The 13,198-nt window shown below is 37.7% G+C and overlaps 1 protein-coding gene across 4 annotated transcripts in view; it reads left to right on the top strand.

The window, feature by feature from the left end:
- DENND1B (DENN domain containing 1B) overlaps positions 1–13,198 on the top strand; it is a 152,959-nt gene that overhangs the window by 81,195 nt on the left and 58,566 nt on the right. For all 4 annotated transcript variants that reach the window (XM_071810295.1, XM_065842135.2, XM_065842134.2 and 1 more), the window contains one exon: positions 11,813–11,913. In XM_071810295.1, the coding sequence (XP_071666396.1) occupies positions 11,813–11,913 (101 nt within the window). The remainder of the gene's footprint in view (positions 1–11,812; positions 11,914–13,198) is intronic.

Genomic DNA, 13,198 nt, shown 5'->3' with positions numbered 1-13,198 from the left:
TGGTCTACATTTGTATCCTCTTAAGACTTGTATTTGTTAGGCTGAGCATCTCAGCTGATCTCTGTTGCTATGATATGACAAGAGGAGGTATCAGAACTGGATCGTGCTCATCTAGACCATGTTATTTCTGTGTTCAGATTCCAAGCTTTTTGGAAGTCATTACAGAACAACAGAACAAAAGAAGTCATTACAGAACAACAGCTTTAACTTTGTTCAGAATTCAGCTGATTATTCCAAACCTTTTCATGAAGTAATAATAATCTTGATGGTGTCCTCACTTGAAAATAATTAATATCACTCTCCTGGACAAGGATAGATAGTGATAACTGAAATCTGTAGTGACATTTGGATGTCCAGAAGAATGTCCCCAAGCTGTGAATGAAAATAGTAGATTCCTGGTCAAGGCCAAAAGAGATAGCACATCACTTTCACTTTCTTCTGGTTATTTTTTCAGTCTACTTGCATTACTGAAGTCATAGCTAAATGAAATTACTGCCATATCATGTTGGATCCACTTTTGATATAGAATGGGATTAATTTGCACTCACACAAGTGAGTTCTGATCAAACAGAAAAATAGAGTTGGCTTATCAGGAACTTCAGAGAGAACTGCTACCAGCTAAACTCTTCATAAACATAACAGGACTGATGCAAGTCTTGCTTCTTTACAGAGCAATGTGTAATAGTTAAACAAATAAAACACTTCTCAGTATCTCCTGTAAGAATTTAATTGAATCACTAGCAATGAGTAGATATGGCCTTACCATAAGGTATTTTTTGTTTAAAATGTTGGATTGCTTAATATAATACAAATAAGAAAATGGAGTGTATTTGAACATTAGCTTGTGTTTGCTTTGTGCTGGTTTGCTGTTGTGTACACAACACAGCAGACTGGGACTTTGTGTTGCAAAGGTCACAATCTCATATTCTTAAATTACAGCTTCATACTTGAGAAGATTATTTGTGTTAGTACTATCAAGTACAACTTTCTGTTAAGGGAGTTGTGCTTTATCTTTGGGGTTAACTGAATATCAAGTGTTTATGTCAGTTCATGAAGACTGGCTTGTGATGTCACCTCCGAGTTATCAGCTCTGTTTCGGTTCACTATCTCAGTGCAGTGACTGATAACAAAAGGCATAATTCAAGACCTTGCTCACTTTCTCCTTGCCCTTCCTGTGGGGGGCCAGGAGTGGAAGGCTACACTAACTTATGTACAGAAATTCTTTCTCTAGCATTTCTGTGCTATAAATTTCATGCTTTCATTATACTCGAGTAAAGGATCAGTCCTGGTATGGAAAAAGGGGGCATGGTGCTGTATTTAGAAAAGAAGGTTTATTTTGGCAGGAAAAGGAGAAAGAGAAAAGAAGGTTGACTGTTTTAAGCTCTTGATAGAGTTTTTTAATTAAAAAGACCCAAACAAAAAAACCCCAAAAAACAAACAACAAAAACCAACCAAACAAAACCCCTCGAACAAACAAACAAAACCCAAACAAAATAAAAGAAGATAAGTACCATTTTATCCTGAGGGTGTTTTTCAATTGTCAACTTATATTCTGTTTCAGCCAAGGAGGTTTTGTATTATTCACATCTTGTGATTTTTGCATTTGTTAAATATTCTTCACATCTTTCTTCAAATTGATTTTCCATGGTTTGACCCCCTTTAAAAACTCCTTTGGTGGAGATCTTCATCTACTTGCCCTACCAGTAACCACCAAGATGTAAGTGGAAACTTCCCACTGCTCCTTTCTGTCATAGCTTCTGGGTCATTATTTGCCCTAACTGTTGATTCTTTTATTAGCTTGACTTTCCAACCGCTTTAATAATGTGATTATCACCAGCCTCACAGCTTGCTTCAGGCTTAGTGTTAGAGTGAGATGGATTCAGCTAGCCTGAGGATTATGCTCTGTAAGATCTGTTTTTAGCAAAAATTACCAGTTCTGGCTTTCGAACAGTAAACTATGAAAGAGAAACAAATTATATGGCTTTGGATTAAATGAAAGACTGAATGAAACAAAGGAATTGATCTATTCACAGGGGTGGCTGTTAGTTGTTTCACTTCAGCTGTAAAAGGAAGACCTTTCCTAAATGTCATGCTGTATGTTCTTGCACAGCACTGTTTTCTCACACGTCACTGCATCTGCATGTATTCTTATTTGTTGTATGGGGCTGTACAAGTTTCAGTACAAATAATTTTTTTAATTCAGTCTTTCTATAAATTATTAAAGTGCTGGGGATGGCTTTTCCAGGAAGGCTGAGCTGCAGCATTGATTTTATGCATGCTGGAGGCAGGCCCTAGATGTTTCGGCCCCAAGTGCACCTGCTGTGGTAGTCTACCAGAATATCATACCACACTCTCATGTATTCAAAGCAAAGGAATAAATCATGATTTTACAACAGTGCATCAGTTGACTTATTGCTGTTTTGTGACCGGAGGTAGGAAGGATTGCTGTTTAAAGCCATGTCATCAGTTCTCAAGTCACTCAGGCATGAAAGCTTGTCATATGCCTCTGTAATTGTACCTCACCGGTCTTCCCCTAACTAGTCAGCTGGGGCTGCGCGTTTTGTCTCCAACACCCGGCTGGCCGGTGTCTGACAGGAGCTTTCTCATCATCCTGTCAGTAATATGGTAACTAGAGTGTATCGTCTGCGGCCTGCGCTGGAGGGGGAAAGGATGCTACACTTTAAAGCAAATGTCTCAACGTTATCTCCATTTTGACCAATATATGTTTCGGATAATACAAGTGTGATGTGTTTGAGAGCACTGTGGTTACAAAGTCTTGCTTTGTGCTGACTGGAGTTTTCTTTGGTGATCTCTATAAAAACAAACGTATATGTCAATAAAAGATACAGGTTTTTGGTGGTGGTTGGTTTTTTTTGTTTGTTTTTTGGTTTTTGTTTTTTGTGTGTGTGTGGTAAAGGAGCACTGAATATAAATTTGTGGAATCACTTTTACTGTTGCGTATATGCAAACAGAGCTTTCTGCAATTGCCCTCAGTCACCACAGTGAGTTGGACTGAGTGGTGGCTTTATGTTCCTTGTCTCATTAGTCTTGTTCAGGTACAGTCACAGTGTCCACGGTCACTTGGGCACTGGGAAGACACAGAAGCTCCTTGGAGAATGTAATACCAGCCACTAAAGAAAGGAAAAATGCCCCTTTCTCGAAACACATTGTCTTTGTGAATTGCTTTACTCCTCCTGCATCTGACCCTGAATCTGAGATTCTTGAGTTTATTCCAAAACCCGTATGTCCCCAGGCAGTAATATCGTCAACTGAATCAGAAAACAACTGTGCTGGTTGTCTGTTTCTCTCACTTCACTTAAGTCTTTGCAGTTTACTTGTTCGAGATTCATGGATATGGTTAAAACAACTGCCAACCAGTGCTTTGTGACTAGGCCACATCGCTGGGATGTGGTTTTGGAGCACAGCACACATTAATGTGGAGCCTGGAAAGGCAGAAAGTTCCTCTGCTGTATTTTTATGTTTCTCAGTTCAAAGCTAGCTATTTACAGAGTGACTTCTCTGGTGCAGACTAAGGATCCTAGACAGTGGAACAATTGGCTCCACACAGACCTTCCGTGTTGGAGCAAATAGCGGCATTGTGAGCTGTTATACAGCTTAGTGACATCCTCACATTGCCTTATGCTGGGGTGATGCTCCTAGTTCTGATTAAACCAACTATAGTAGCTAATTTGTTTTAATTGTGCACTGCAACATATAACAGATATTTCGCTGATACTCACTGAACTCTAAGTGTAATTAGAATTCATTTTGGAATGTTAGGTCAATTAGACCGTTTGGTCTGGCAGTAGGTGAGGAGTGATGTTTGATAATTTGATTACTTCAGGTGTAAGCAGTCTTAAGATAAAGTGGGCAGAGGTGAATCGTGTGAGTGCAGCTGCAGTTCCATTTTGACACACGTAGGGAATGTATTTCCGGCAATGAAGCTGCAGGATGTCAGCATGGAATCCAAATATACTTAGGATATACAACCAGACCTGGAAAGCTCTCCCAGTCTTAAAGTTTAGAATAGTTTTCGCATTGCCATAGCATAATATTAGGAGAAATAGTTGTGAAGAAAACGTAGAAAAAAAAATTGAAATATGTGGTGAGCAAATGATTAAAATACTTTTTATTTAATGAGGGGGGAAGAAACAATACAAAGTTGCAGATTGCTAATGTGCTATCTATGTAAAACATGAAGAACTGTATCACTTGGTGTTATTAAAAAACAAAAAAATCCCAACCCTTAAACAAACAAAAAGCCCACACTTTAAAGTAAGTGTATAGACAGAAAGACAGATCTACAAATTCATTTCAAAATTAAATTTTTCACTTGTTAGCACTTTGAGAAAAAAAGAACAAATCTAAGATTAAAATAAGCAGAAGTTGTTTCCTTTTCCAATTTACATATTCTTTTGCAAATCAGTAAGGACTGCCAGAACAAAATGCTGGGTAGAGCCAGTACAGGCGCTGCTGTGGGGTTATGCAGTGTAAGAGAAGCCTTTGAGTACTGAGTCCTTTGTGGCTGGGCTGTATGAGAGTTGGGAGGCTCCATATTCTGTTGACCAGAACTGGCTCACCCTCTGCTGAAGTGATTGGTGGTTGTGTGGAGCATAAGATGTGAAGATGAATTAATGGTGTGTAGTACCAGCTCTGTTCTGCTGTGCCATTATGGCAAGATTTCTCCTTTTTCATGGTCACTGCTGCTTTATCACTCTCTTTTTCCTAAATTCTCCAATGATGATGAGTTGAATTATAACATAGTCAGCGGTTATCTCTGCTCTTGCTTGCAGTAAATAAGTTGTCTGTCAGCTATTCACAAGGAAGCTGTTCCCTGCTGTTTCTTAATTAGTGTATAGCAGAAGACTGTACCATGGAGTTACTCTGCAGGAGGAAATGTTAATAAAAATTATTTTCCTGGAAACTCTCCTTTCAGAAGTGAGAAACATTTACCAAAGTCCCTTGTTTTGTGGGAGGGTAGCTCTTCCTCCATGGAGACAGGTCATAAAATAAAGGTGGGAGGAAAGGAGGAGTCAAGAAGATGGTTAGAAAAATGGACCAAAAAAAGAAAAGCTTTTGTTTTTCTGTGTTTTTGTGACAAAGAAAGAAATAATGCAGTTAGGAAGTAGATGAATGTCAAAATGCAATTTATCAAGAATGTACTGAGATGAAATGAAAATATATGAAGAAACTGAAATTATTGAACAAGTGGTATCAAGAAGCATAATTAGTTTATTATAGGATAAATGAGTATCAGAAGAGACCCATTAGTTAACCTAATCTATAACATGCTAGAGATAAAAGCTGACAACTAACTTGCAGAAGCTGCTTCTTCAGCCTATGAAAATACTAAAATCCTTTGTGGGATGAAGTAATTGAGTAACATGGCTTTTTCTATGCCACCCATGGTTACTTTGTTACATAGATGCTTCTGATTATCTGTAAAATTATGTATGGGTCCTTAGTCTAGGCACAGTATGCCAGTGGTATTGCTCATTGAGCACTCACCTGTCTACTACCACTTCAATTTTATTTTCTGCTCAGCTTCCATTATTGGGAAACATGTCACTCCTGGAGCCATAGGCAAGGAACAAACCGTGTCTGCAGTCTCTTCTTTTCCCTTCCAAACTAATGCACAAGAATGATGCCATAATGCTGCTCTGAGAATCAAGAATTGCGAGAAAAGAATGAATTTGATTGTACATGAAGTGCTGTCAAATTCATGAATAACACTTCTCTTCCCTTTTTTTCCCCCAGAAATAAGGATAAAAGGAAGTGAATAATTCTAAAGAAACCCAAACCAAACCCAGTAGACAAAAATCTTTTTAATATTATTTTTTTGTTTTCCACATTTAATTTTTGTAACGGAAAAGGTTAATGTATTTGTGGACTGGAAATAGATTTCCCTTCCCCTGTCTCCCTTCTGTGAGAGAGCTGGGGGTCTCATTTTGCCAACAGGAGGAAAATGCATTATGGCTCATTTAAGATCCTCCCTCTTCTTCTTTTTAAAGATTATAGGCATGGCAGATGGGAAGCGATTAGCCAGGAGCTAAATTAAAGAAATGTGTAAGTGGCTTTGGATATCATGGCTTGGACCATGTATTCTGTTCTCTATGGTGCTTATTTTCTTTTTTGTCAGTGACTTATGACTTCTCACCAATGCCAGCAGAATGGACTAAGCTTAAAATGTAGTCTGACTGTTTATTCTTAAGGGCTGGGAACGGATTATGTGCTGTTATAAACTGGAGAAAGCAACGGCTCCCTTCCCACTGCTGTGACCAAGCAGTCTTTACCCACCCATTCAAGAACCGGATGGGAAAGTAGGGGTTGGCAACTGTGAAGTGTTTGTTATGGGGTTTGGGCCTGATCTCATTCCTAATCAAAAAAGATTTGGATATGGTTGCCTCTCTAATAAAGGTGGTGGTCTTAGGAGTTGTAACACTGTAGAGGAGAGGCTTCCTTTCACCTCTACAACTGTTCCTCTTTCAGGAAGCGAATAGTGGTTTCACAGTAATTCTCATGAACTGGGGCTACTGGGTTAACAGCAGCAAGAGGTGGTCCAGGCGGATGGTAGCTGCTGGAATTGTGGTAAAATGTTGATCTGTCCCCTATGATTTATTGCTATAGGTATGAGTGAGCAGATGAGAGAACAAAACAGAATCTTTAGCATCTTTCAACATATGTGTGGTCAAGGCAGTGGGAGGGAAGCAGTTCTTTGGCCCAGTGGGGCTGCAAGGGAGGAGGGAGAGAGCACAGCAGTACCCATTCCTGGGCATGGTGTTGACAGAGATTGACAGTGTCTGAGGGTTTTTCAGGAAATGTTTTGTCACAGTAGTTCTTCAGTTGCTTACAGTAGATTGTGAAAGGTTGTACGGTACCACAGGTTAATTTTACTTTAGTATTTTGTCTAACTTCTGTTGCTGTTTTTTGCTTTCTGACAAGATTATGCTAATCAGCTTCCTTCTTTCTAGTTTGTGCATTGTGGTGTGTGCAGATCTCGCCACTGATGCTCTGCCGCTCTTTTTACCTTTGGTTATAGAAAAGGCTTTGAAGAAAATAATTTACATAGATAGAAAGTAACTGCCAGATAAGTTTTGTGCAGGATGTAGAATAATTATTTTATTGTTACTCATTGAAATTATGTGAATAATAGTTATTGAATAAACATAATGTGTGAGCCTGCAGAAAATCTTTCAGATGCAGAAGTATGGCTCTAGACACGTCGCAGTGTTTTAGCAAAAACTAAGATTAGGGAAGGAAAAAGAAAAAAGGCAAAAGGCCCAGTGCCTTTGAAATCCAGAGTAAAAGGTGCATTGATAGAAGTGAGTGTTGAGGTAGCAGATACACACACTAGAACTGCTGCAGCCACGTGAGGGATGGGGAGGAGACGCGCTCCCAGGAGCAGGTAAACCTGCTTTGATCAAGTCTTGAACTGAAACTTTTCCTGACTGTTCCTGTTTTGAACAACAGCCTTCCCAAGTGGCTGCTTATTGCCATAAGGTGGAAAGTAACTCATCATTCTCTAGAATTTGTACCTTGTTTCAGTCTTGCAGGAGTTTGTTAGTAATCAATTTACTGTCACCCAGTAATGAATTTTGCTAACAAGCTTTGTAACATGGTCTTCCAGTACTTGGAGAGCCACTACAATCACCAGGCACATAGTTCCAGTATTTCTTTTTTTTTTAGGAGGCAAACATGAAATTATTGTACCAGATTCACTAGAAAACTCTGGAGAAAACACCACATACTTTCCTTACAGGGTGATGAAAGTTTATATGGTGATGCTGGCTGCAGTGTCTTATCAGAAGAGATCAGAAACAGACTGAAACTCTTGGTTGTACTCAGCGATGTTATCAAAGTCCTTACCGATAGAATGGGACAAGAAGCTTCTTTTCGTTTCCAGAGCAAATGCTAAGGATTTAAAATTAAATTGGGCTGTTTATTAGAGGGTTGAAGGTTGAAGTTTTTTATTAAAAGTTGTTTTTTAACTAGTTCAAGTCAATCGACTTATGTTGTTTGTGTAGTTTAAAACAACATTATTTAAACTAACTTTAGAACCATGATTAGTTTTATTTTTTAAGTAAAAGTTGTTTAAAGTGGAAGGCATTTTTTGAAACGGAGGAAAACAGTCTAAAAAAATCAAAAATATTGGAAGCAGAAATATTGAAAGTTCTGTTCAATATTGATAAATGGTTTCAACAGACAAAAACTTTATTATGGAAAGAAACACAACTCTGGTACACGTTTTCCAATGCAGTGGACTGTAGGAGGTTGTCTTAACATTGTTTATTGCTTCAAAACATGTAATAAACTATCAAATTTGCAGTTAACTGCATTCTGCAGCACTCTTCTGCCATAATTTAAGAATTTTTTTTAGTAAACTACAGAGTTAAGCAATGATGTATTTCTGTATATACATAAAAAGGTAGCAAATTTTATTGGACAGATGCTTTCACGTTATATGTACAAGCCTATCTGTAAGGGGGATCACAGTTCACGGTTGATACGATCTCCAGTTGTTGCTGGCAAAATAGGTAAAGTTGCCCACAGCCTTGAAGATGACTTCAAGTAATTTAGGATAATGACTAGCTAACTTGAAAAGAGACTTTTCTGATTTGAGACATTTCTCTTCTTACATTTTTTTTAAAAGGTGGATCTTCTTAATTCCTTTAGGAATAGATAGCAATCAACAGGCAGACCCCATATAAATGTCTCTTTCCCCAAACAGTGTAAGAACTCGTTTTCTGCCAAGGATCTCACCACTTGGTCAAGGAACAGATGCTCATTTCTGCAGGCAGGAGGTTTTGCTGTGTCTGTACCCATCCTGTCTCCCCCGGCGCAGGGTTGGGTGCGCGCAGGGTTGGGTGCCCGCCGGGTGTAGATGCAGACGCCCTCTGCATCCAGCTCTGCCCCCACAAACCTCTGGGCTCCAGGGCAGCCGTCGGGCTCTGCCCTGTCTGCAGGTGCTTTTCACATCTCTTGAGCTGTCAGGTTACTTAAGCCATGCAGCATTATTCCAAGATTTGCACTTTGTTCTATTTAGAAGAGTGAATATGTCAGTTGAAGAGGTAAGTTATTTCAATAGCTAATGCATTTGAGAAATGCAGTTGCTGTTGGTAGCAGTAAAAAAAGGCAAAAAGAGAATTTACCAGAAAGAGTGCAGTTTTTAATATGACATCCACAATTATCAGTGTTTGCTTAAAGGCAGAGTTGGCACAGTATTAAAATGTCAGACAGTTTGAAGAGCAGCAGAATCCCATAGCTGCTTGTCTTACAGGCTGTATACAACAGGAAACTATAAAACATATTCATGCCACACTATAATGTTTGGAAACCTACTCAGCAGCATAGATGGAAATGTTTAAAAAAGATTGTTACATTAAGATGTTAGAAAAGCATAGAACTGTATGGCAAAACCTTGATCTGTGAGTAATCAAATCTTTACCTTTCCTGCTAGAAATATTAACATTTAGTAGATTTTTTGAAATTAAATATGTTAAATAGATGCCAGTGTGAGTGCCACACCAAAATATAGATTGTAAAACAAGAGTGTTAATGAAACTTCAAATGTTTTAAGGAATTATCTACTTCTTCCATTAAAATGAGAACTAAAATATAATACAGACTTATGCATATAGTAGGAAAATATTTCTTCATGCAAATAGTATAGTCATCTTAATTCATAATTTAAGACTGCCTATTAAGAGGAGGAGGAGGAGGAGGCAGCTGTATACATCAGGGGATATTCTGTATAACTATACACTCAGCTTTATTTCAGCCTGTGATTGAAATACATAAACTGCTAGTCTTTTTAAAGGTAGTTGTGCTTTGAAATTTGTACACTATGTACAATTTTATATGGAAATACTAATTAGTAATTCCATATCCATTCTGAGTAAAAGAGCAAAAAACGTGATACTCAGCTGGACTGCACTATCAATAGTGCTATTTAAACTACAGAGAGATAATGTGGAAAGAAAACTCATAAATCCCAGTGTGTAGCAGAGGGATAAGATATTCATTTATCTCTTCCCCCAAATAAATTCTTAGTAACAGCACAGTATTTATTAAAATAGCCATTATTATAATTGTAAAATGAGAGTAATTGTGGAGGTTTGATGTAAAGCTAAGAAACGCGATGTTAATCTGGGATGCGGAATGATGATGTCCCCGGTTTCTGCGGTGCAGCTGTCAGGCTGGGGCCGCTCGCTGGTCAATAGTGACATTCCGTGTGTCAGCGAGCAGAGTCTCCTGATACCTCAACCTGCGGTTCACACGTTACTGAAGCTCCAACTGTCGAACATTCGAGTCCCTTGGTACCACTGCAGCTTCCAGCCTCTCCTGACTGGCTCATGTTTCATTCTTTGGCAATTTGCCCTAATGATATCCCTCAGGAGCTTTCAGACCCACTTCTTTTCCATATTTAATCGTGTTATATTAATCTGAGTGCTGAGCAAACTATGCTGCACAAATTGTAATTGTCCGTGATTGCTGCTGCGATGGTCTTACAATGTTTTTTTTTTCATCTTTAGTGTAAAAATACATGTACAGAATTGCAGTATAATTTTTATTTGCAAGTCTAGATGTCTAAGACAGCCAGGGTGTGAAAGCTTTAACTGTTCATCTGTTCCACAAAGGTTTTTTTTTTTCCTGTAAAATCTGTAATGTTTTAGCACTTGCTGTATGGACAGGATTTACGGTTTATTTTTAGCCCTTTGTTTTGTTACTGTAAAAGTATATGTCGAATAAACAGTGCTATTATCAAGTTAACTGCAGATAGTAATGTTGTTGTAATATAAAACATTAGGACAGTCTTGTCTTTTTCCAGAAGCTTGGTGGCTTCTACGTAGGGCTTTCTTTTTTTTTTTTCCAAATGAGATTTGTAGTGATTCATTTGCTGGATATAGCTGATCTCTTTTTGAATACAGTTCTCATGTTTTATCGTTCTCTTGCAACTCTGTGGCTGCATAATACAATAAATAAATTTGAGTGACTCCCTGATAGCGAAGTGGTATTTGATAGATCAAATTTGAATTATTTGAGTATTGCAGATCATTTTGTTCACCCAAGGAGTGAACTAGAGCATGTTTCTAATCAATTCTATGTTTTGTTTTGGTTTGTTTTTCCAGGGGGGTTGTTGCTTTTGTTGGTGGTGGTTTTTTGTTTATTTGCTTATTTGTTTTAGAAAAACAGATTTGGAATGGTAAGCAGATTGTAACATCTCATTTCTTTGTCAAGAAGTCCTTCATTTTCTGGTGATGCAAGTGCCAGACTTGCCAGTCTCTGCTTTGGGAAGGAGTTTTGGAAAATTGTGATAAATTTGCTTTGCTGTCATGGGGAATATTCACTTCAGATTTTTTTTTTTTTTTAAAGGTAGTTTGGAAATTAGGATAGCGACACAACAGAAATTAATCCTGCTCCTAAGTTCAGTGCTCTTCTGCAGCTTCATGCAGGTTCACATCAATTCTGGTTGTTCCAAACCCCTCCCCTGAGTCCTTTCCGCTTAGCGTTGCTGGGTGCACTCGAGTTCTCGGTGTTCATGGCAGTGCATGTTTATTTTCTTTTTTTCAAGGAAACAGGTGAACAGGCCTAACTTTTAACTGATTGGTTGTTTGACTTCTTGCAAATGTGGTTGTGTACATGTATCAGGGTTCTTTATAAATGCGTTTAGGCAATTAGAAGTAATATAAAAATGCTTGATTGATTGAGGAGGTTAAGATTCTTACATGTCTGAAAGTTAATTTAAAATTTTGTGTTTTCTTTTTATTCATATTTTTTCTTGCCAATTCTGTGTGTGTATATTTATTTTTAGTTAACTGCTTGTGTCCATGCGTCAGCTGCATTGTTATATCCAATGTATTGGCAACACATTTACATCCCAGTGCTTCCTCCACATCTTCTGGACTACTGCTGGTAAGATCGCTAACCCAATATCCCCATTTCTGAGGTTTTCCCCTGTTTTGTAATTCCAAATATCCGATGAAAACACTAACTACTTATGTGACTAAATATACAGAATCCATTTTATAAAGGCACTGAAGTAAATGCTTAAATGATGACTTGAACAGAGATATTACAGTGTGACTTTACATGGTGTTCAAATTGGTACTTTAACTTACCATGCTGATGACTATCAATGCAGCGTTTAGAATCTTGTTTATAACAACTGTTTCAGTTTTATTGTTAGAGAATGCATGCAGTCATGTAAATGTGACTGTGTTACTGTTTTCTTTCATTTGACATTTATTTTAACTTGAGATAAATGATACTGATAGAAGCATTCAGAAAAAACTGATCAGTGTTTCCGGAAACAAGTGTTTGTAGGCATCAATGTTTCCTTCCGGTCTATAAAATGATTTAATATTTGTATTTTAGACTCAGCCAGGTTCAGTATCCTATACAATGCCTTCTGTTTTAAGATTTCAGGCTAAGAAGAGATCTACTCTCCTTTATTCATAGTAGTGCCAGAGATAGCAAGTGAGAGTTTCTCTTGAAGAACTTAAACCAGGAACATCCATCCCTGGAGACTTTCACTTTAACTAGACCCTATGGATCCGTGGTGGAAAAATGAACCATTTAAAGCCATTTTAGAGATCAGGAATGGTTATTATCTATAAAAACTGAGTCCAAGGCAGATGCCTACCAACATAAGTCTGTGTTTTTGTTACTAATGTTTTTCTTCACAGAAATAAATTATGGTTTGCTTGTATGTTTGCTGAACTTTTTTTTTTTTTCTGGAATTATAAATATTGATGTGCTATTGAACTCTACCCAATCTATTGAACTTCTTGTTTCAAAGAAATTCTCATTATGTTTCCTTGAGTCTCTTTGATAGTTTTTCCTCAAGTTTACAATATTTGCCCATGGTATATCTTTTTCTCTGGTAGTTCCTGTACTTAATATGTGTATTATTTATTGTTTTTAAAAAGAAATCAAATATTCTTCTCCCACTCCTCCTTGTACTTTCAACTATAGCTAAGCCTTTCATCTTTAATGATAGTTTTCTTTTGAAGAAACTCTGTCCTAATTGTTTTTCCTTCTAGCTTTGATAAGATGCACAAAAACGAGGGTAGAGCTTGGATGTATTTGTTTAGTTTTTGTATTACTTGAGCTTACCATCAGAGGCTTTGTAATTTCTTCAGTATCATCCATAAATGCTGTTCTCAGAAGGCTGATCAACACCTTTATTCAAGCTGTA

This window comes from Patagioenas fasciata, chromosome 6 (assembly GCF_037038585.1).
Source record: "Patagioenas fasciata isolate bPatFas1 chromosome 6, bPatFas1.hap1, whole genome shotgun sequence".
Lineage (NCBI taxonomy): Eukaryota > Metazoa > Chordata > Aves > Columbiformes > Columbidae > Patagioenas > Patagioenas fasciata.
The sequence above is the reverse complement of the archived record's forward strand: the minus strand, read 5'-3'. Positions and strand labels throughout refer to the sequence as shown.